The following is a 24170-nucleotide window of genomic DNA, read 5'->3' as shown; positions in this document are numbered from 1 at the left end:
AAAAGGAAGAGGGAGAACAATGCCAGCACAAGAGCAAACAGGAATAACCATCTGTTTCATTAAAGATCAGAATGGGAGTTTTGTCAACCTGTCAGATTTTCCCTAAAATATCTTCTAAAATAAACAGAATTATCCACAACTGACAGACTCTTATAACTGAATAAAAACAAAACAAAACCTTTCTTGATTAAACATCACAAAGCATGAACACAGTCACAAATCTTCCAGCAACAGTGCCTACCCCAAGCCTTTTCAAGGCTTCCTGAGCACCAGCACACAGAGTGTGACTGCAAGAAGATGGCATCCTGTCCAGTGACACCGTAGTGCTCCTGTCATGCATTGTTCCAGATACCAGAGACATGCATGGAATGAATTTGCAGAATCTACTCACCAAGGACCTTGAAAAAAGTCCTTTATGAAGTGCTAAACTGCAATAGTAGATTAAGTACAAAAATCTACAGGAAACACTATATTTAAGGCACTATCAGAGGATAAACATTTTTAAAAAGTGATCCCAGATAAACAGATTCAGAGAGTAACAAAACACAGCTGCTGGTGGCCAAAAGATGAGATGTTTCCTGCAGAGGCCTCACCCTGGACTAAGCATAGTCCTTCTCAACCAGTACCCAAAGAGACTTGTGAGCATCAGCACTGACTTCAGCTGGACCCACTGTCCACATGCTTTGAGATTTTATTGCCTGTTTGATCAACTGATGACAGGCTTTGCCTCACTTGAAGAGAGGAATTAGATATCCCAGTGGGGAGGGAAAAATATCCATTTCAGTTTGCCACTGGAGTCATTCATGTAGAACTGCCAGCCCACTACTGAAAGGATAGAACTGAAGGAAGGCTCTCATAGAGTGGCACAAGGATTTTAATCAGGGACTCTTGTGTCCAAGAGATTTCTCTGAGCCTGGGGGAAGTTGCTTTGCCTATCTGTGACTCAGGTGCAGCATTTCTGCAATAGCATCCTTACTCAAGATGGATATTGAAGCTCCTGATGGCTTGCAAGTTGGTTGAAATCTCAAAAGGAAAAAACCCACATATTTTAAGTGCCTATAAAATGACTGTAGCCAAAGAAAAAATGTTCAGAACAGCTGAACTAAAGCTTAGAAATTTTACTCTGAATCACTTTCATGCTGCAACCTCAAACCATCTCTATAAAGATATGAAAGGAACTCTGATGCACCTACAGGACCCCATTCTTTCTTATTTGTGCAGTGAATAAAGCAAGCCTCCCACAAGCCATTACAGCCATTATCTGTGTCACACGCTCCACACCCACACACAAAACTATTATTTGTTAGTATGGTTAGACCTGCTGTTGTGTAACTCCTCAGATCAACTAAATGAAAAGGGGAGGCACATCAGCAAACCCTTAGCAACGTTTCACTGCAGTGTGAGCAGCAGAACAGAAGCAAAGTGCCAACCTTTTCTGGGGTTAATTTCATCAGTTCCATGTTCTCCATGCTGTGACGGCGTCCTACTCTCGGTCTGGTACCTTCAAGAGAGAATCAAGTTCATCTTTTTATCATCAAAATTTATGGTGATTTATCGTCAGAGCTGTGGCTGTACTCATGTAAGGTCCAAGGCACAGCAATTCTGACTTCCAAACCAGTGCAGTTAAATATATCAGCAGAGAATAACTAACCACTAAGCAAAAGCAGCCTACACAACCCACCCAAATCTAAGCTACCTAAGTTGCTTTCATAGGACACGAGAGAAGGACTGTGGATCTTTGAACAGAGGAACAGCAAATGCATTGGGTTCTGTTGTAACCCCAGTGTTGCTAAGATGGAAGGAAAAGATGGGATCTGACAGCAAATAGATACATCTCCCACATTAAAAAAGGGGGGAAGACACACGACTAGAAACACCATGTGAAGAAACTAAGCAGTAACCAGTGATTCACAATGTAAATCCTCCAGAAAAGGAGGTGTTGAAGGATCCAATACTGCAAAAACAGCTGTCTTTTGCTGGTGGGGAGAAAACCAAGCAAACGTGCACAGCAGTGTGGTCAGTAAAGAACACAACACTTCCTGAAGTCTTTGTTCGGAAGTGTTGGAGAAAGAGGCACGTACCATTGAAACTGTTCTCTCCCACGTGGCTCTCCGACATCATGGAGTTGTTTGTACTGTAGCTTAATCCAAGAGCCATCTGAAGATCTGAGAGATTAAGTCTGGCTGTGAGTTCTCCATTTCTGTCTCCTACCTTCGAGCAAACAAAATAAGCAGTTATATCACCTAAACCCGTACACACATGAAAGTATAAAGCAGTGCTTGTCCCCCAGATTTCTGAGAGAAAAAGGCTGAAAAGGTTTTCCTGGTTGAATTCTGAGAGAACTTTAATGAAGTACCTTACAACTAACAGGTACATAGAGCCTAAAATAACCTCTACTGGGCACTCGACTTGGATTTCATGATGAGATTATGAAAGCTGACACTAGAACTAAGCAAGCTGCAGTGAGATGGGGCTGAAATGATGTGGAATCAATAGTCTCTGCCTTCAAAATGCATTGCATTACTCAAAATCAAATGCATGGATACATCTCCATAAAACCACTGTGTAAGTGAGAGTAAAAGCCAACAGCCAAGAGTGTGGGGTTATGCAAATCATACCTCTCTTGAAATCTCCAGGTGCCTTTCTGCAAAATGGATGGCTTGGTCATGGTTTCCCAGAGCAGTGTATGCGTTCCCTAAACTCCAGCACGCTCTTCCTTCCCCAATTCTGAAAGCACACAGACATTTTCAGTTACACCTTGAACACCAGGGGTCAGGTTTGCACAGCACTGCCACGGAAGGATCACTGTGCCGAGAGAAAGGGAGGCTGTCATCACACACCATTCCAACACCAACACTTAAATACTGCATTTAAAGGAGTGTGATCTGAGTACTGCCATAAATATGAACAAATCTAAATCACAATTTTAAGCTCACAGCAAACAAGTCACTCAGTTTTGCAAGCATGGAATGTTGTATAACCTACTTTGCTTGTCCTCAGACTGCATGCCTTACTATTCTTCCTATATTCTACTTACTGAGAATATGTACATTGTAGAATATGTACATTTAAATGATGTAAAAACTTTTAGTTGTACCCAACATTATAAAAAAAGCCTTAGAAATCATGACTGTAATATAAACATTATTTGCTACTGTGTTATTTTCCTTTCCCCACTCCCTCCCATATTATTAATTTGTGCACAAGTCAGAGACAGATTTTTATGAAAGTATGCAAAATTATTATAATGGAGTCATGAAAGAGAGATCTGCTTCTTCTTTCCTTAATTTACAGAGACAGTGCTGACAGGAGAAGATGTAGACACAGTCAGTCATCAATTCGTCTTTCATCTCAGACTCATTAACTGCAATACCTTCATGAGGAACTTTTGTTTTCCATATGAAAACCAGAGCCCAGCATTGTAGGGAATTCCCATTAATTCAGCTGTCACATGCAGAACAATGACAGCGGAGTTGGAGGTAACAGGATTTGCTGTCAGTGTCACACATACATTAAACAGTCTCCTAGGGCTTACTTATCGTTTAATTCCTGAGCAATCACGAGGTGTTTCAGGTGATAATCGATGGCCTTCTCGTAGTCCTGGAGCAGGGTGTAGGTGTTCCCCAGGCTGTAGCAGGCCTGCGCTTCCACAGCTCTGTCCTTCAGCTGCCGAGCCAGCTGGAGTGTCCTCCTGGAAGGGAGGGTTAGTCACCTCAAAAATCACTGCAGGGAAAAGCTTTCAGAAGTATCCCTGCACAACTAAAAATCAGTTATACAACTTAAATTAAGAAACTTAGCTGGCAAATTATCAGCTAATAAATTACTTATTATCTTGTAAACTCGGACACTCTTAGACTTGTAAAGTCTTCCATTGCCCTTCTCAAAGTATTTCCATCTACTCCATTCGAGAGCAGGCTGATCCCTCAAACAGCATCTTTTAATTTTAATTTATTGCTTCATTAATAATTTGTAGGAGTTTCCCTGACAGTATGCAGTTTGACACAGTTTAGTACCAGTGTTGCAGTGATGACTTGCCCCTCAGCAGGAGCAGGGCAGGCCAACACTCACCAAGCCAGCCTGGCCCTGCTGGGCAAGAAGCATTTGAGTGCTAAGAGGAATCTGCTCAGTACTGAGGCTTTTTTCCCTTTCAAAAAGAACAAGTAAGCTCTGAGATCCAAGTAGGATGCTAATAACACATATACTGTGTCTTTGCCAGGCTTTTACTTTCCCAAGTAGACCAGCTATTCTTCAGTGGTGCAGAGGTCAAGAAAAAAGCCTGGATTGAAAATAGGGACTCAGGATGATGTGAATTTGTGTTGCCATGCACCACCTCTCTCAGCTACTGAGCACACCCAAGGCAGCCACCCAGCTCAGGGTAGGAAAGTTACTCAGATCCTTGCAGAACTTGCTAAGAGCCAAGACAGCGATGCCTGGTTCTGGAATAAAGGGGAATAAATGCCTAGGAACAGAAAGATGTCCGTCTAGAGTGCTGAGAGGAATCTATTTAGAGTAACAAAAGAGTTAAAAACAAACAAAAACCAAACCCCACTAATCCCTCCCTTAAATGAATCAGAATAGTTACACAGCTAGGAAAAAATATTTTTGCCAAACAAACACCAGTTTTTCTCCTAAGTATATGTTCAAGAGATGGCTCTTCTACAGTGAGCTACAGTGCCAGGCACAACAGAAGTAAACTGTACAAGAGGTGTAAGTTGTATTTAGAAGCAGTCAACTAACTTGTAGTATTCTGAAGCGGTTTCAAATTCACCCAGGAAGATGTAGGCGTTTCCAAGGTTGCTGTACGCTCTTCTTTCCGCTGATCTATCACCAAATTCTTTTGCAATTAGGAGACGCTTAAAAATGTGAAATAATTGCATTATTTACCCCATTTTATACTTTGTAACATACATTTGCATACAGAAATGCATGAAAAAATGCATTCTTTAGGTCAGCAATGCTTGATAAGATCAGCCAAACTTGAACTTCTGCCATTAAGATTGAAAACTTGAATTAAAAAGCTTGCAACAAGATCCAACACAGTGCATGTACTGAAGGTCAGGAGCAACCAGTGACATTTTGCTAGAACAGAACTCCTTATTTGCACAAGTTGTACCTGTTCATGGGCTAAAACTGCACTCCTGAAGTTGCCCAGAAGATAGTGTGTGTTTCCCAGATTTCCAAAGGCACGTCCTTGTGCTGCTCTGTCACCCAGCTCTGTTACTATTGTCAGGTTTTCCCTGTTTTGGGGAAAAGTGAGGATAAGAATAGTGACTTTTAAGAGGGTTTTTTTCCTCACAGTCATTTAAGTAATAATTTAAAAATCTTTATATAATAGAAAAGGAGAGATATTCTATTTTGGTCTATTTCAATGGCCTTTATGCAGCCACAGATCTGAATAGGAAACATTTCCTGTGAAGTACTGAACTCCACTGCATTCTTACTCAAACCAGTGCTCACTTCTGTATAAATATACAAGTGTAACAAGGTCCTGGCAACTCAGCCTGGTTTGGAGAGCACTACTGGTTTCTAACCTCAGGGAAGGACTCGTGAGGTGCACTAAAAATGAGGGCATAACAAAAACCACTGAAAAGAACAAAATCACAGGACAGGTACCTCAGTTCTGCACAGAAGTTCCACAGTTTAGCTCATGACACTACAGATCTCCCATATTCTAATGAACTGCATGATCATATCCTCCCAATCCCCAACATTTACTTACTCATAGTAATTTGCTGCTTTTTGCAAAGCATTTTTCACATCATCTGGAAGGTCCCCTGGATCGTGGGTCCCTGCATTAGCTACGTTTTTCCCCTTAGAGTGATACACATTTCCCAGATTATACAGTGCTCTTGCTTCTCCAACCTAAACCAAAAGTAAAATAAGGCATTAAAATTTCATGCTTCAAAGTCTTTTGTCACAACAACTATTTGTACAACCCACAGATAGGAAAAAATGTGTTAACTACTCATCAGGACACACTCTGTCCACTCTGAATGTGCTCTTACCATCCACCCAGTCATAGCCCTCAGTCCCATTGTTTTGCATATACTTCCTTTTGAGGTGCAAGAGAGAATAATTCCTGAGGTCATTCACCATTAGAAATCAAATTAAGAACAAACTCACCACAACATAGGATAATATTTAACCTGGATCTGTAGTTTTCCAGGTGCAAACAATTACATTACAACTAATAATTCTTACTGTCTAGAAGAAATAATTGAATATTCAGTATTTATTTCCCTCTGAGAGGTGGCACACTCCTTACCAGTACAACATCATTCAGCAATGTGTGTTAGCAGTTTAATTCCAGATTCCCACACAATTCTTACCTTATCATTAAGTTCTCTGGAGATATCCAGATGTCTCTGACAGCAAACGATAGCTTCTTCAAAATTCCCAAGTACCTTTAAGGTGTTGCCCAGATTCCCACTAGCTTTAGCTTCTCCCAGCAGATCTCCAATTGTCCTAAAATTACAGAAATGCAGTGCCCAGGAAATAGTGCACAATTTGAAACCAAGTAGATGATAAACGTATGGCAGACAATGACATGAATTTATGATCATCTACTTAACTTTTTTTTTACAAGTTCATGTCTTTTATGAAGAGAATAGAGAGAAAATTCCTAATGACGATGTTGAAAGACAGTCCCAGCGTTAGAAACAGAGGTTTAACTGTGTCTGCATTTTATTGACTGTCACAGTCTCCTGTCACTGCCAAGACACACCAGTCTCCTAGAAAGCTTGGACATTCCTGGATGCTAAATGAGACTCCAGCAAGAGACTGCCACTGAACCACTGACCTGTACCTGGGGGATAACACAACAAAACAAATTCCCACAAGGTCACAGCACCTGAGCAGGCTAAGGCAGGGGGAAGAATAGATTTATGCCTAAACTGAGGTGAAGTACATTAGGTGCCTGTGTCTTTTAATGGATCTATAGCAAATGAGTAAAACTCAGATGCATAAGTAGCACATGAAATGCACAGGGGTTTAGATTTCACAATATTACACTGTGAGTTTTACACAGATGAACATGTATGAGTTCTGTCCAGCAAAGGACAGCAGCTTAACATTCTGGAGAACCAGAAAGACTGAATTTTAGAAACAGGAAAGGCTAAAGAAAGGGTGGATTTAAAGAAGCCACTTAATTATCCACAACCCTGGTGAGGCCTCAGTCCTAGGATTATGGTGCTAGGCCAGGTTAGAGGCCAACCAAGTGACCTGCCAGACCCCCAGCCCTCTGGCACCACCACGTTCACTCATTAGCCAGTATTAATAGCCGGGTTTGGCAGGAGAGGGATCAGTCTGCTGTTCCTCTCGACGGGAATGGGATGACATGGAGAACACGGCTAAAGACGCAAGATTACCTTGCAAGAGTTAAATCATGGTGGTGGTATTCCAAGGCCTTTGCATATTCATGCAGGTAGAAATAGGCATTGCCCAGCTGGCTGTAAATAGCACTCAGGGTACGTAAATCTTCGGTCCCAACCTGGACAGCGGCTTCAAAGAAAGACACCCCAGCCCGGCAGTCTCCTGCTTTGCACAGGCGCTCCCCTTCCAGAGCCAGCTCCAGGCAGGAAGCCTCCATCCTGCACAGTGGAAGGAACAAGCAAACAGTCACTCCACTGCAGTACTTTGTCCATCACCTGAGTTCTGAAGAGGACTTTTACTCAAGGGCTTCTGTTTGCCTAGGAGAGGGAGTCAGCACCACGGTACAACCCCTGAGCTCTGTGTTATAATGTCACAGAAACTTGGGCTGAAACGGGACTTGCAACTTCAATGGTGATGAGCAAACTTAACATCACATCAACTTGTTTTCTTTCTTTTTCAGTCTCAGGGAGGAAACCCAAACACTGCTTTGCCCATATATAGCACCAGTAGGATTAAAAAATGCAGTTTTCACCATCTAGATAATTTCAGAAAAGTGACCTAGAAATCAAGTTGTTATTGACAAATACTGATTTTGACAAAGCACTTTAATTTTTTAACATAAGCACTTTAATTTTTAGGCTGATACGACAGTTACCTGCAAAACGTTTTAAGGAAAAAGTTAAATTAGAATATTCTGTGTGTTAAAAACCATGATTAATTTTCCCCAAATTGTTTCCTATGTAATTCAATACTCCGTGGCACTTCATTTCTTATACTGGCACTGCTATGAGAAGTATCAATGTAAGAAAAAATATCTACATTCAATTAATGGCAAAATGTATGTCCATTCAAGTTACTTCACTGATACACCAATGAAACCCCCACTCCATAACCCATGGGAATAGTGTTTATTATTATCAACAAATATTTATGTAATTATACAGGTACAAAACACCGCAGTCATGGATGAATTTGCAGATTACATTTTGGACGATGAATGAAGAAGCTGATAGAGAACTACAGTGACAAAAACCATTCACGTGCACTTTTGCCACTGTGAATTCAGGTGTACAAATGTAACATGTCATAAGTGTTAACAATTATATACAAACATTTCCTGCTTTCCAGTTTTAGGATGCAAGGGAGGTAGGGGAGAGGAGGAGAAGGAAGACGACAATTTCAGGTCTCAGTCCTGAAGCAAGATGGTTCTCTAGCTTTTGCAAGATACGTGCATTTTAGGAAGCTTGCAAAAACATCATCAGGCTATTTTTTAAAAGATTTTTTTCCAAAAGAAAACTCAGTAAAGAGACATTCTGTAATTGTTTAAAAAGCACGTCCTAATATTGCCAAAAATTAGACAATCAAATGCTGGTTTTTCCAACAGTTATTTTAATGGCAACACCAGACAACAGCTGCTTTGACAAGACATAGTGATGAAGTATTTAACATACCTGAAATATTTACATTTCCTTATTTCCCTAAACTGGAAGAAAACAGATCATACAGAATTCTTTTCAGATCTGAGCAAGAAGAATATACATTTGAAAAACCCAAAGACTTGCAAGAGAACCAGAAGAATTCGGGTCATACGTACAATAAACTACCAACACGAACAGCACCATACCTGCTGGTCTTCGACATTCCACAACTTAAGCACAAGGAGATGACAGACATAATTAGCTTTTGCAATGAAAAGCACCGTGTGCTCGGTGGTTGCTAAAAATGCCAACAGCAAAAGGTAACGCGGGCATGAAGTTCTTCCCAGGCCCAGCTTCCCAGGTTGGATATCCATAACACATGCAGTGGTTTAGGTCTGGAAACTCTTCTCAGAGAAGTTAAAGCATTCCTTCAACACACCACCTGGTTTTCACTACATTGTGCATGTGTTGAAGGTAAGACAGAAAAAGGCAGAAATGATTAAGTACAGTTAAGTACCAGGCAGGAATGATTACACCATCAGCAACTGAAGGTTTAGGACTTAAAACACTTCATTGGGTAATCTTAATCCTATCCACAGAGGTTCTCTCCGGGCACCTCATGTTAACTGACATGTCCAATTAGAGTGATGGCTAGAAAATATGGTGCTTCTCAGTGCAAAGATTTAGACCATTGCACAGCCACACTCGTTCTTTAGATTCTTAGTTCTTTAGATTTTTAGCTTGAACGGCGTAAAAGGGCAGAACTTCCAGCAAAATGTGTGTGTGACATAATAGTCAAAATGCTACACTGGACCCTACTTCTGTCAGTGAATTTGTTCCATTAAAAAGAATAAGTCATGTTTTGATATGCAACTGTGATGCACCAGCCACGTGCTCACTGGAGAAAAGGCAAAGTTAAAAAAGGTACAAGGCCAACATCAGAGAGTGCTGCAGGAACTCCCCTGACAGGCTGCATTCATCTCCTTTCACACACTCCAAAGGCTCCCAATGCCAAGGCAGCACTACCATTTTCTCAGGGAGCTTGAAACATAATCGTTTGACTTTGCAACCCTAGACTCAGTATGGCTTGTGAAAATGAAAGATCTGGGTCCTTTCATACACAACACAAATAACTACGAAGCAAAAGGCTCTCACCCAGACTGATGAAAATCAGCTCTTATTACAGAGCACTTCGATTCAACCTGAATTACAGGAAGCAAATGAAAATGGGAACTGGTAATTGTGTGAGTAAAAAAGGAACTCAAAATTTAACATTACTCTTGAGCCCAACTCTAGAAAGGTTGTGTTAACAGGTTGCTAGAATCTGTACAGCAAATTAAACTTTAATTCCACTTGGATCCATTCTTACTGACCTACCATTTCAGTTGCCTGCACTCAATATTAATATTTTATTCAAGTTATGTAAGAGCTATGATATCATTCAGTTATTTTAAAAGTTTTCTAGGCTTATCCATCGTACAAAACTGTGTTCAGAAGGGGTTTGGTTTTGGTTTGGATTTTCTTTTTTCTTCCACTCCTCGACTTAAAGGACTTATGCAAATGAACACTTTTTTTGTTTTGCTGGGTTTTTTTAAGATTTACGTAGGTGTTCTCCACCTGTCGCTACTAATGGTTAAACAGCATGTTGGCAGACCAGGCAGGGCTAGGCTATCAATGTTTTAAGAAGTCATTAAATAGTTACAAGGAGAATATGACATTACTTTCTCTGTTCCCAGGGCTGAATTGAATTATTTACTCAACACCCAGTGACCAAACAAAAGATACATTGAATCTCCAGAGAGGAGAAGAGAACAAGGCCCATTCATCTTGGTACTTCTAATGAAATTGTGTTCCTGCTGAACAGGATAACCTTCTCCTAGATATTACTGTGGAACTGCTCACACAGGGCTTCATTTTATTATTCTGTTTATAGCTGCCTGGACCTGTTCTCTGAAAGGCTGGCATCTTCTCAATAATTTCTCATTTGTAAAACTACCTCATCCTTATCTGTCCCTTCTAAGCTTTTCCTCTTGCCTGGCTCCCTTTTTTTTCTTTTCTTTTCTTTTTTTCCCCTGTGTTCTTCTCTGACCTCCTTCATGTTCTCATTCAAACCTTTACACTTATAAGAATATAAACCCTCAACATTTTGCCTCCCCTCCAAGCTCCCTGGATTTTTCTCCCATTCTGGAATCTCCCTCCATTCAGCTGTTCCCATCTTCCAATAAAACAAGAAAACAGGTAAGAAGTAAGGCAAGAGAGGAAGGCACTAAGACTCATCGATTACTAAAATCTCTAAAGACAATTTAGTTTTAGTCACTTCAGTTCCCAATAAGAGGATTTTTTGCTCTTGAGGGGGAGCAAGGTTGCCATCAGTTTGCCAAGAAACACATGACACAGCTGGACACAAACCAAACCCCCTATTACATCTCTCTAGTTGAGGTGCACAGCAGTGCTAACCCCACAGCACCCTGTAATGAAGGTCACACATCACTCCTGACTCCTGCACTTGCTATGGGTTCCCACGTGGAATGCAGGAGCCTCCACACTGACCACTCTGACAGCTTCACCCCCACTGCACGCTGGTTCCTCACACCACGCCTGGTGGCAAAGCCAGAAACAAACCAACACACACACCAAGGAACACACACCTGGATTTTGGGTTCTTTTGCTCCAATCAAGATAAAAGCAGTGACAAGTTTTTGGTCTGTAAATTAAGTAGGTCAAGACAAGCAAGTCTTACAAATATTCACGCTATAGATCATTTATTATCCCATTTAGTAGCATCAGCATTTTATTTTCAGTCACTAAACAACAAAAGAATAAAAACCAGTGTCCTTCCACCAGCATGAGCATTTTTATGCTGCTAAAGTGATGATACTGGTCAAGAACTGTGGGGAGAAAGAAACAGCTTGGACAGTGAGAAACAGACCCATAGTAAAGCCTTTCCTTAGGAGTGGACCACCAGCTTCTTTTAAAATCAGTTCTGATGGATTGCCAAGAAGAAGGAAAGAGCAGTCAGACCCAAATGAGCCTGGGACAATATCTGTAATTAAAAATATTTTAAAACTGGTAATGCCCTCTCCCCTCCATAATTTCCTGCATTAAATTTTAAACTACAACCTAATAAATATTTCCAAATTAAATTTTAATTTAAATATTAAGAAATTAAAAATTAATTATGATTATTGAATTAAATAATCATAAAGTTTCAGTTCAATATACTGAATTAATTTGCATTAATAACTTTTAGAACAGTTTAATATTTTTTAAATTAAAAGTATTATGGCGTGATTTTTTTTAATGTCAATCAGGTTACAGTTCTTAGAGAAAGGCTTAATAAGGCCATTAATATTTTACTGTTAATATTTTTACTTGGTACCATTCAAGCCTGTACTGAAATAAAGCAGTAACACATTTTGCCCTAAATGTGCTTGCCAATTTTTTCCAAGTTATTTTTGGGTTGTCAATTTAAACCAGACAATTGGCCACGATGCTTTTTTCATCCATTTACTTCTATAATAGTACCCTGAACAGCTCCTGCTTTTATTAAAAAGCGAGCAAAGATCTTCTGTGCTTATCTGTGGAGGACCAAGAGCATCAGCAACAGCGTGGGGGACACGTTAGAGGAAAGCTGGGAGGGAGGAACGTGAAAGAAACACAGCACAGGAGAACCATCACACTCACACACTTAGGGATTCCTGCTGTCTAAGCCACACTATAAAGATTTTAGCAAAATAAAGAGAGCAGACAGTAAATTACAATTTATTTTTTCTCCTTACCGACGATGAAAAAACTCCTCCTGCTGACTGCACTGCTAACCAGAATACTTCTAAGAAATAGAAGACAATACCAATCTAACAGCAATGTAACTCTGTCAGAACATTTTCAGAATTAAATCTAAGCATGTGCTGTCCTACAAATACAGGTAGTGCCTTGTTGCTGTTAGCCAGCTAGAAAAAGGACTCTATAACAAGAATGACCAGGTTGGGGGTTGAATAAAGCTTTTTATGTCTTTTAAAAACAACCATTCTGATGTTCCAGTGTCCCTCCCTATTGAATGAACTGCAAGATTTACCCTTCCAAACCCATGCACTACACAAAGCTTCTGTTGTTCAGGGTCATTACAGCCACTCTGCAATGCCAACATGTTGCCCCACATCTGTAAAGGGGATTCAGAAGAAAAATTATAAAAGCTCTCAGAAGGAAACTCACACTTCTCACACCCCTCTTCACTTGCAATAACAGTATTTTTGAGTCCAAGGTTTCAAAGCAGCTTCCATCCATCAATCAAATCTCTTCATTTAAGCAAGGAAAACACCACTCTTGGCTGTGACAAGGTGACAGTGACACCTAAAAATGTCTAGGTGACAGTGTACCTACAAATTCATTGTTTAAAGAAGCAATATGGGATAATTACAGAGAACTGCAGCAGACAAAACAATTCAAATGGGCAGTCCACAGCTAGAAGAAGAGGGAGCAGGTACTACCCTGCAAGGATCATACTTCATATCATTCTACCCAAAATACAAAGAAATACAAACAATTATGTACTATTTGCTACCATGCACAGTTCTAATACTATACAATCATGTAACTATATTAATATAATCTGCTACACAGAGAATGTCAATTTTCATTGCTCAAAAATCAAGAAAAGAAAAAAGCAGTTTCAATAACTAAGAGAGATATCAAACTATTCGTTGCAACTTGTTTAGTTTTGTATTATTAAGAGCACAGTAAAATCAGCACATCCTTACCTGTACCGTACGTGGAAGGAGCGATCCTCGCGCATGCTTATCCAAGTGTTACTGTCCTCCATGGAGCTGCATTATCAGCAGGGAAAGTAATACTGTAGGGTAAGTACTTCACAGAATCGTTGTCAGAACACCATTCCAGTTAGTGTAGTTAAGAAGCTGGAGCAAAGATATCCTAAGCTCCTGTAGGAAAACTCTTCTTTATTTCCAAGGTTAGGAGGTCACCGTCAGACACATCTCACACCTTCAGAAATGTTCATGTTCTTTCATCTGAGGCCCTTCAGCTCCATTCAGTGTCTGCAAAGGGAACACAAGATGCTTGGCTTGAAATCTCATAGTCAGTTAATAACTCATAACCATTTGCAGCTGATGTAAAAGCATCACACTTGCTCCTACCAAGCAGGAAACGTCAATCAAGAACTGAAAGGCAGAGCCAAAGCCTTCTACATACATATGGCAATTCCTGCAGGCAAGTGAGAAAGCAAAGGAGGTTTAACAAAAACCAATGCTCTTTCTTCTCTTGGAAACTTCGAATAATTTACCCTTGTTAGGATTCTTTGGCCTCATGAAGGTCTAAGCAAAAAAGCTTAAAGGATGGAAGTTACAGAATGAAAGACATGGTATAGAACACACCACAAACTGCTTTACACATAAACAGTGCTGCTGAAACCTGGATAATCAGCTGAAGGCCCTCTGCAGTGAGAACTAGGAGGCAGAATCCCATCTGGAGATCATCCATCCTGGAGACTGTCCCACTTGGAATACTATGAGCACAGCAGCCAGCAAAGGTTTAAGCTCTATTCCCTTTTCCCCTCCCTGCTCCTCAAAGAAAAGTGGGGAGGAATGGGGGCTTGGGAGGTGAGGGGTGTTGTGTTTACACTGGCTTGCCATGCCAAAGTGCTGCAGCACTGTGATATGAGCTCCAACCTCTGCTTCAAAGGGATTGCAGCAGCCAACACGTAAACATCAGACATGTTTAGGCTAGCTGGGAAAAGATTAACAGAAAAGAAACTCTGTATTCAAAAGTCTATCCGCTTTTAAACATATTTTTAGTAGAGACAGTGACATATTTATTGCTCAGTACTAATATTACCTTCCTTTGCAGGTAAACATACAGTTGTGTAACTCACAAATGCATATTTCATTAGGAGACTGCAGAGGTGTCAAAAGACAAGAACAGAGCTCAGATTCAGAGCTGTCAACAGAAGAAAATGCAACCCTCTATATTTAATTGTCAATGTAGGCCATGCCTTCTCCTCTCATTAGTTTTATCAAGTACCAGCTTTACTTCCCATTCCCATCGTGCTTCCTATCATACTCTACCTTCACAGCAGCCCTCAAACAGACTATCCACATTCTTCCAGTTAAACAACTATTTTGCCCTTCCACGCTCATCACTAGAATTATTTGGCATCAACAAGTGGGTGTGGGTGTATTTTTGCAATTATGAAGCGTGACACCTGCAGTTTACCATACCATTGCAGCCCACACACCGGGCACACCGTGTTACAGGTATTTGCTCTCCGGAAGTTTGTCCGGGCCTCGCATCAGACAACTCATACAGGCAGATGGCTGTGAGCCACCCAGTCTGCAGCAACCACCCATGAGCACTCCTGCTGCCAACTTTAATTAAAAAACCCAGAGTTATACTTAAAAGTACATCAGAACACCTCTTTTAAAATATTTATTTAAATATCAGTTATTTTTAGTGGTACATTCCACATCAGCTGTTTACAGCTTCACTGTATCTGAGCTACACTTCTGTCCTCATACTTAACATCCTCTGACTGATGCCACCATCTCCCAGCAGCTGGAAGCACTGCTCCTGCTTTCTTGCCTCCTTACTGGCCATACAGCACATTCCAAGTCTTGGGAGGGTGATACGGACACACCCACATTGGCCAACACATCATCATCACATATCCTACAAAAATTACTGGGTCTGGTCTTCACAGCTCCTTTCTTCACCCGTAAGTCATTAGGATGTCAATGACTCCTCCAGCCAGGCCAAAGTGTAATCAGTAAGCAAACTCAAAGCGTATTAATTAGAGTGATGAATTCAAAATTCAGGAGGTGGAAGTCAAACACTTCCACAAATGGCACCTCTCAGGTGTAACCTGGCCTTGGGAGGATTGTGCTACAGCAAACTAAGCCTTGCTCTTTCAGCTGATGCACCTTAACTACTGAGAAACTACTGAGAGTATCTGAGCAACCAGCCTCGCCTGAGCTGGTGATCAACACGGGATTGACTCAGGGGGCACAAGACTTCAGCAGAAAAGCCAAGTGAACTAACAGGCATCAGGAGAAGGTCTATGCTGTCAGCATAACTAGCAGTGAAACAGGTTTTCTCCTAACCTTGAATTTGTAATTAAAATTTCACGTAGATTGGAAAAAAAAAAAATCACTTCAGAAGAAGTTACAGAAGAAACCAAGACACCTCTATCTTTAAATCTGATCAGTACATTTCCAGTTCTTGACAGCAATTTCTTTCCCAAAAGCCTGTCTGCAGGCTAATAGTCCTAGTTACTGCAACTTCCAGACAAGCATTTCATGTTTTAAGGCATTTCCCGTTTCAGCAACGATTTATTACACACTATGAATTTTATCACTATGGCAGACAACCCCTTTAATCAGTTTGCAGTTCTTGGTTACACTGAAGGTCTGTGACAGATCCCTTCATCTTAACTTCTGGCAGAAAACTGGTTTTCCACACAGGTGCGACTTCATCAGCAAGCAACAAAAAGCCAATTCTGCCATTTATTAGCTGTCTACAGAACCAGGAATCACGATACAGTGGGAGAGGAAGATGATTTTTACCTCCTGCATCGCCTTAAAATGGTGCATTTCTGCCCCTTCATTTGCTCCTTCCCTCAACCCACACCTTTCTTTTTGGAGTTTGTCAGCTGGTTAAAAGCACTGCTGTGCTTATCTAACACAGTCACGTGGCTGGCAGGCTGACAAATCCTGACTGGTCACTTGGGGGCTGAACAGTTCTGTTCTTCCTGCCTTTCCCAAAAGGAGACGATCAAGTCATGCCTTCTCTACCCATCTGCTACTTCTCACAAAGCTATGGGAAAGGAGCATCAGCCAAGTGAAGTCATCACTGACTGAGAGAATCAAAAGCTACAAGAGGAAAGCACAGGCAGAGGCAGATCAACTGCACAAATTGTATTTCCTTAGGACAACTGGCAACAGAGATTTGTTGTTCCGTGATTAAGGCGAATTTCCCAAGGGTGAACTAAGTTTGAGTTTCCTTTTGGGAAGATGCTATAGCATGTGCGAGGAAAGGGAAAAAGAAGGAGGAAAAGAAGCTCGAACTGGATTATCTGAAAACAAAACAGAGCTTTGCATATCCTGTGGAGGAAGACACAGACCACACAACAACAAAAAACCCCAACAGTTGCATTACTGAAATAGAGATTAGCTTGTCTCCAGACCTTCAAAATATGAAAGAGCATAGAACAAGGAAGACTCAGAAACAGAGTGTTTTCTATTTTAGTCTTCAGTGCTGTTCAAGGATATTTTTAAAATTTACCTGAATAAATAAGCCTAAAATAAGTCACCCAAAAAACCCTTTTAAATTCCATATCACATTTAATGTTGTATTTACATAGCAAACAGCATCATCATTAGCATTTCTGCAGTAATACATATTCCCCTGTGAATGAACTTTAATGTTTGCCATCTTGGGAAAAAAACTATTTTTGCCAAACCTTGAGCGCAGTACAAGTGAGAGTGGACCATGCAGACACAAGAGACACTGTACCAAGACCTGTGTGGTTATTCTTGGAAGCTTAATTTTAAACTCCTCTCTGCACCACTTTTGACAGCTATTCAACAGCTGATGAGCTGACAGCACACAGAAACCACCTTCACTGATGAGGTGAATTTGAGGTTTTATTCAGGGTCATGATGACGTGGAGCAATACCTGCTCTGAAACACTGCCTATGTCTCCCTGTGGATTTATATGTGGAGCAGAAAACCCCAGAATAAACTATGGAGCTTCTGTTTAAGGACTAGTTTAGCAGCATACAAGCCCCTTTCCAGCACACAATCCCAGTGTGGCTCCCATCACACATCAGTGGGTTGCATCTGAAGGACAGAACAGGAAAGCTGAGGTTCATAACTCTCTCAGCTGCTCCTCCCAGGTGAGTGTGATAAAGCACACGCTGCAGAGCCTGTATCACTACAGAGCATGGGAAAGACCCAGTATAAACATCCTATGCTATCAGGCTCATCAGACAAGCTGCAAATAAATTAACACCACTATCTAATGTTCTTGGTTCAGATGCTTCCTCCTCCACCCCAAATACATTACCATGCTGACTTACAAACACGGGCCCACGTGAATCTAAGGCAGGTTGCTGAATATTGCACAGTCCTGAAATGGCCGGAAGGGACAGGTATTGTACTGGTGTGGCCCACAGGTGACAATCCTTGAGATGATTAAATAAAAAACCAAACCAAACCACACAACAACAACAATAGGCAGAGAGCATTTCTGAGATGAATTTTGCTCACAGTAAAGTGACGCTCTCTCCATGTCCACCACTGGAAATGAAAGCATAGATTTGAATTCACTAGAGGAACAGTGCCCCAGAGCAAAGTCCAACATCTCTTACCTAATTGCTAATATGGTCCTGCACTATAACAGACACAGTTAATAGCAGAGGTATTTAATTCATCACCCTATTTCTAGAAAGGTTTTTTGGTTGTGGTTTCCTTTCCTTTGGTTACCTAACCCAAATGGCCCCTGCTCCTGGTAAGTTCTAACTCCAGGTATGAGTAGGTTCATTTCCCCTGTGTCCTTTCACAGAGGTTAATTCCTCGTAGTTCCCCCTCCACTCACATCTCTGGCATAGCTGACGAGATGCCCTGGCTCTTACATCACTCTCTTCAAGCCAACACAAGTCCAGGAACATTTCTACGTGCCCTCTGGCACTGCCTGCATATACTTTCCACTTACTCCATAGATTAGGAGGAGGTTTTTTCCTAGTCATGGAGTAACCAGTTGATTAGAGCATTTGGGGCTTTAAGTAATGCTGAAGGTCTGCAACATGCCAAGGCCTTTAAACTCTTGTTCATTTTCCCCTTCTGTTGTTAAAGAGTTGTGCAAACACCTCCTTTAACAAGTACACATTGCCTTGCAATATTTTCAGTATTATCCACAATTACCAGCACTGAAACACAAGCAATTCTAATGACACAAGTTATTTCTGCCAGATCATAAACAAACTCTTCCAACCAACCATGACAACGGACCCCAGAAGCAGGATCCTTCTCTGAGTCACAAGGAGCTCACTGGCATTTTTACAGAATCATAGAATCATAGAAGAGATTGGGTTGGAAAAGACCTCCAAGATCATCAAGTCCAACCCCTGATCCAACTCCAATTACTATATCATGGCACTAAGGGCCACGTCCAATCTCTTTTTAAAAACCTTCAGGGATGGTGAATCCACCACCTCTCTGGGCAGGCCGTTCCAATGCCTGATCACCCTCTCTGTAAAGAAATTTCTTCCTAACATCTAACCTAAACTTCCCCTGGCAGAGCTTGAGCCCATGTCCCCTTGTCCTGTTGTTGGTTGCCTGGGAGAAGAGACCAACCCCCACCTGGCTATAACTTCCCTTCAGGTAGTTGAAGAGAGTGATGAGGTCACCTCTAAGCCTCCTCTTCTCTAGACTAAACAACCCCAGCTCCCTCAGCCTCTCCTCATAGGACTTGTGCTCAAGTCCCTTCACCAGCCTGGTTGCTCTTCTCTGGACCTGCTCCAGCACCTCAATATCTTTCCTGAACACTGCTGGCTCATGTTCAGCCTCCTGTCGATCAGCACCCCCAGGTCCCTTTCCACCTGGCTGCTCTCCAGCCACTCTGTCCCCAGCCTGTAGCGCTGCAGGGGTTGTTGTGGCCAAAGTGCAGGACCCAGCACTTGGCCTTGTTGAACTTCATCCCATTGGAGTCAGCTTAGTTTTTTTCCTTTACACCAAACACCCAAGCAGTAGATAAAAACTGCATATACACTACGAAACAAGATGAAACATCTACCATACCAAAAACTAAAGAAAAATTTAAAACCTTAATTCAAGGAATATTGAAGTTTCTGGCCAGAATCCAGTATCTCCACGCACACTAAACACCGTATTTTCACCCAGCAACCAGACTGAAATGTAAATTCACTCCTTAAAATGGAATTACTGAGAGCAGAAGAAGATGCCAAGAACTTAGGAGAGCAATGGACACGAGTGACAGAAAATACAAAGCCTCATTGCAAGTCTATTCAGAATACTGTCATAGTTCCAGACCGGCTCTATTAACCTCAGTAAATGCAGAGGTGCCCTATTAGGCACAGTAAAGGTATAGTACAGGTTTGTAAACAGATATTTAAGGCATCTGGCAATGATGCAGGACATCTAGTGACTTACAGCCTTAGAATGTACTGCAGACAGAAGCAAACAAACAGCTAGCACACATAATTCCACTCAAAGGAGCAAAACAGAGAGGCAACAAATGCACATATGAGACTGGTTTCGGTGCTCAGTGATGCAGAGATGGCCCTCTCAGTGCCTCCATCACAGAGTATCTTTCCAGAATAGAACATCCTTTTTCTAAGAGAATCTGTAATTAGCTGGAAAATAGCTTGCCACTTAATGTACATAATTACTGTCCAGTGTGCAGGTTAAAGAACCCGGTGCAGCTGACACAAGTAACCACTAGCATTTTTATTATACAGATATTCCTGCAGATAGTGTTAAGTCATCTATTTAAATCCTGAACTAAGGCAATCCCACACTATGATAAAATAAGAAAGGAAGATAACATGAAGTGCCAGCAAAATATAACTAATATCCCCATCATAAAACTAATCAGGCAACTGAACTCATTCTAATATGCAGCAAGATTAAGATTTAAGATACAAGAAGATAGCAGAATAATATGTTCTCCTTACTTTAAAAAAAGGAGCAAAGTCAGAATAGCTCATAATTTTTCACATATTTGATACATCAAGGTAATAGGATTCCTTTTTTTTTTTTTTAATCAGAACAAGTTCCAAGTTTTTTTACAAATTGTCATTCACAGACTGAAACCTGTGCTGCCTTCTTTCCAAGCATCCCACAACTGGAGATGAGATTTGCATTTAAGCACTTTAAAATAAAGCATTTAAATGCCACAGTTTGCAACAAAATAATAACTTCTGATTCTTTTATTTGTAACAGAAGTTGAAATCATATTCCCACAGAATCAGTAAGAGTTTTGTTACCGAGTTCTAAAGGTAAATGTGAATGTTGCTCCTTCAGGAATATCTCATTGTGCAAATTATCATATATGAGGCCTCTCTTGGGCAACAAGACACTCGACTACCTTCAGTTTGGGAAATGGAGCATGTTACACGATGTGAAAGAACACCACATGGGAAGAGTTCAGCACAAAAGGTTGGCTCTTTGCACTTAAACCGACTGAGCAAGTTGATCACAGACCTCTCCAATAAAACAATCCATGTAGCTCAGCTCCTTCTTGGCCTATAACATCTCTTAAAAAGAGATCCTGGTAAGTAAAAGAAAGAAGATAAACAGATTGTACAAGAACCTTAAAGAGAAATGGGAAACGTTAACTTGAGATTGCATAAATTTTTTAAAAAATAATAATCCTTAGAAGCACTGGCAGTAAAATACAACAGCGAGTTAAGTGAAGCAATGGAGCTGCTATTTCAGATTTCCTACATCACACTGTGATGCTCCTCAGAGATCAAGCAGACATTCAGCACAAAGAACTCACTGCTACTCCAGCAAGGTTTTATCCTGCAAGGAGCAGATGTGGCTTTCACAGAACCTGTATGACACAACTGAAATGACCCATGGCAGTTTAATGCCAGCAGCACTTCTGAGTGCATCGCCTGTGCCCCTCAGTTCCCAAGTATTGACAGCAACCATTAGCCATCCTCTCTAAGGACTCCTCAGTTGAACAAGGCATGGTTACAACCTGTAAAAAACTGCTGAAGTAGTGGATGAACACAAATGAACACATACTACAGTGAGCAGACCATGTCCTGGCCCATGGATTTATCCCCCCTGTACATGCATTATTACAGCAATATCATTGGGTCACAGCAGTGCATTCCCATCCCCTAACAAACCAGGGACTGCCGGGTAAGGTACAGGATCCAAAGTGCTGCATGCAAGGAACAAAGTTCCCAACAGTATACTAGCAGGGAAATGGTAGGAAAAAAAAGGTAGGAAACAGAAATAGCAAAGAAATAAAATAGATTTAGAGAGCCTTCTTTATAAATCACATATGGTTTCTATTCCCTGTAACTCAGCTGCATGAAAGCTTTCCTTCCTATTAGCAAAAGGTTTATAATACACAAAAGTTTTATTATATGAACAAGAACCATATTCCTCAAACACTGCCAAATTTGAGTCCCAAAAGGCAGCTTGACATTAATCATCTGTTCAACACTACATATGTTTCAGACCATCTCTTACCAGCCTGTCCACTTCTGGTTTTCCCATATTTTACATTCCTAATATTGTGGTCTTCCACAAAATGCCACCCTTTTTTTTTCCTTTTTGGGTACTATCATTTGTATAGCAGACTTGATATTAAAGGGCTAAGGAAAAGTTCAGGGTTTTTTCTGGCAGCTGGGATCTCTCTTTTCTTTCATTCACAGGAACAATTATAGCAATAACAGGTTAATCTCCTGGAAAGTCTCAAGATCAGCACCTGCTCCTCAAACAAAACCAATTTCATTACGATTTTAAGCTTAAAAGCTACTGGAACCCAGGACACAGTTACCAGATCTGAGTATGAACGTCTAAGTTGTGGAAAGTGAAAGTGACCACACAAGGGTTACAAAAACCCTGAAATACAAAAAGTACAAGCATTTTGGCTATTAAATTAAAAAAGTGGAAGATCAGGGGGAAACTAAAAAATGATCCAGTTTTAAGCAAAACAGAAGAATCCAGGTAAACCATAAAAATACATTCATCCCCATACATTCAATAGTTTAAACTACAGACAAATGGCATTTATTTCTCAGAAAATGCCTATTTTTTAACTAAGACTTTTCTTTCCTAACTAGTGACAGACCAGGCTGCTCTCTGAATCATACTGTGCTGTCATTTGTTGACAAGAAAGGCTGAGAATTGACATTAGAAACAGTTCTAGCAAAATAACAATATATTCCCACTGTGACAGCTGCAGGAAGCAAGACTCAGTTTCAGAATTGATTGTTCCCTGCAGCATGCCACAAGAAACAGGTTTTCTATGTTTTTGCAAAGCTTTTACTCAACATTCATAGCAGGAGACTGGCTTGCTGACTACCAAAAGAAAACCTATGTGAAGAAAGAATTGTTGGCTGTAAATACCTCAGGAAAAAATGAAAAAGCAAAGCATTAACAACTTAAAGCCCAGTGACAATGAGCACACAGGAACAGAATGATGAGATGTCAGTGAAAAGCTTTTCAAAACTTACTTCGACTTTCTAACCATCAAATTGTGAAGTAATTCTCCAGTGAGAGTAGCAGGAATATACAATCCTAAGTAGCCTTAGGATGCTCGGAAAACTTTCAAGAGCATTTAAACAACAGCACATTAAATGAAGCAGCAGACAAGACTCACACAGGTTTCTTCCAGTCCAATGAAGCCGTCTTAGGTTTCAGGTAAGTTTTGTCCCAGCTTTATACGGAAGTACTAAAAGTACAAAGTCCTTCCTGCCGACGAGGGATGCAGAACCACACTTCAGAAGGCCTGGTAACCATTAATTAAACCAGTAGAAAGCGACACTGGTATAAGAAATTAATTTGGAAGGGCTGTAATATCAGGACAACTCTTTTTGCCAGCATTTACAGCTCTAATAAAATTATGACTCGAACAAGAGGTACAGAGTTTCCAGACAGAACATAAGGAGGGACTGGGATCTCTTCACTGATCTTTTCGAGATGCAGGACTCAGCACGTCCTCCCAAATTCTGAGATGGCTGCACAGCTCTCCATGGCAACCCAGGATACATGAACCCTGCAGTCGCCGGCAAGAATCTACCAGGAATAGCACATTAGGCTGGAAAAGGAGAAAAAAAAGCCCACAACTTCAAGGCGGGGGTGGAAAAATTTACGTCTTTGCAGCTGGGCCAACAAAGGGATAAAAAAAACCCTGATTTACTCCGCTGCACTACTGAAAAAGCGAAGGAGCGAAAGCAGAAGGGGAGGAACTGCACTAACAAGAGTCTAGTGGATAAACGAGACTAGGTCTGGCATAACTACAGACTTTAGACGGTGCCACAACACAGCGCCCAACTCAAACCCGCGCGGGGTTCAGAGCTCGCCCTTCCCCCGGTTCCGCTTCCACGAACAGCCCGGCCCGTTCCGCTCCCGCCCTTCGGATTTCTATTTTCCATTCATCACCCACACCCGCCCCGAGCTGCCCTGCCGGGTCCCGGCTCCCCCCGGGCGGTCTTTCTCTCTCTCCCTCCCCGCGGCGCAGAACCCACCCGGGGCCCGGCTGCTCCGCCGCCTCCTCCTCCTCCTCCTCCTGCCTTCGTTCCTTTGTTCCTGCGTGTTTTGTTCCTGCCTTTGTGTCCCCTCTGTGCGCAGCGAAGGGACCGGCGGCTCCTCAGGGGCTCTGAGGGGAGG

General features: G+C 41.3%; 1 protein-coding gene across 2 annotated transcripts in view; it reads right to left on the bottom strand.

The window, feature by feature from the left end:
* GPSM2 (G protein signaling modulator 2) overlaps positions 1-24170 on the bottom strand; it is a 27727-nt gene extending 3557 nt beyond the window's left edge. Inside the window, exons 1-11 of one of the 2 annotated variants that reach the window (XM_050306681.1) lie at positions 24029-24170; positions 13547-13840; positions 7368-7589; positions 6330-6465; positions 5720-5862; positions 5114-5237; positions 4738-4853; positions 3536-3691; positions 2619-2727; positions 2082-2211; positions 1431-1501 (exon numbers count right to left, since the gene is read on the bottom strand). In XM_050306681.1, coding sequence (XP_050162638.1) covers positions 1431-1501; positions 2082-2211; positions 2619-2727; positions 3536-3691; positions 4738-4853; positions 5114-5237; positions 5720-5862; positions 6330-6465; positions 7368-7589; positions 13547-13608 — 1269 coding nt within the window. In that variant the 5' untranslated portion in view covers positions 13609-13840; positions 24029-24170. Of the gene's footprint in view, positions 1-1430; positions 1502-2081; positions 2212-2618; positions 2728-3535; positions 3692-4737; positions 4854-5113; positions 5238-5719; positions 5863-6329; positions 6466-7367; positions 7590-13546; positions 13841-23160; positions 23406-24028 lie in introns of those variants that run through there. The other variant, XM_050306680.1, reaches the window with a different exon arrangement.

This window comes from Myiozetetes cayanensis, unplaced genomic scaffold, assembly GCF_022539395.1.
Source record: "Myiozetetes cayanensis isolate MyiCay16 unplaced genomic scaffold, myiCay2020 scf12, whole genome shotgun sequence".
Taxonomy (NCBI): domain Eukaryota; kingdom Metazoa; phylum Chordata; class Aves; order Passeriformes; family Tyrannidae; genus Myiozetetes; species Myiozetetes cayanensis.
The sequence above is the reverse complement of the archived record's forward strand: the minus strand, read 5'-3'. Positions and strand labels throughout refer to the sequence as shown.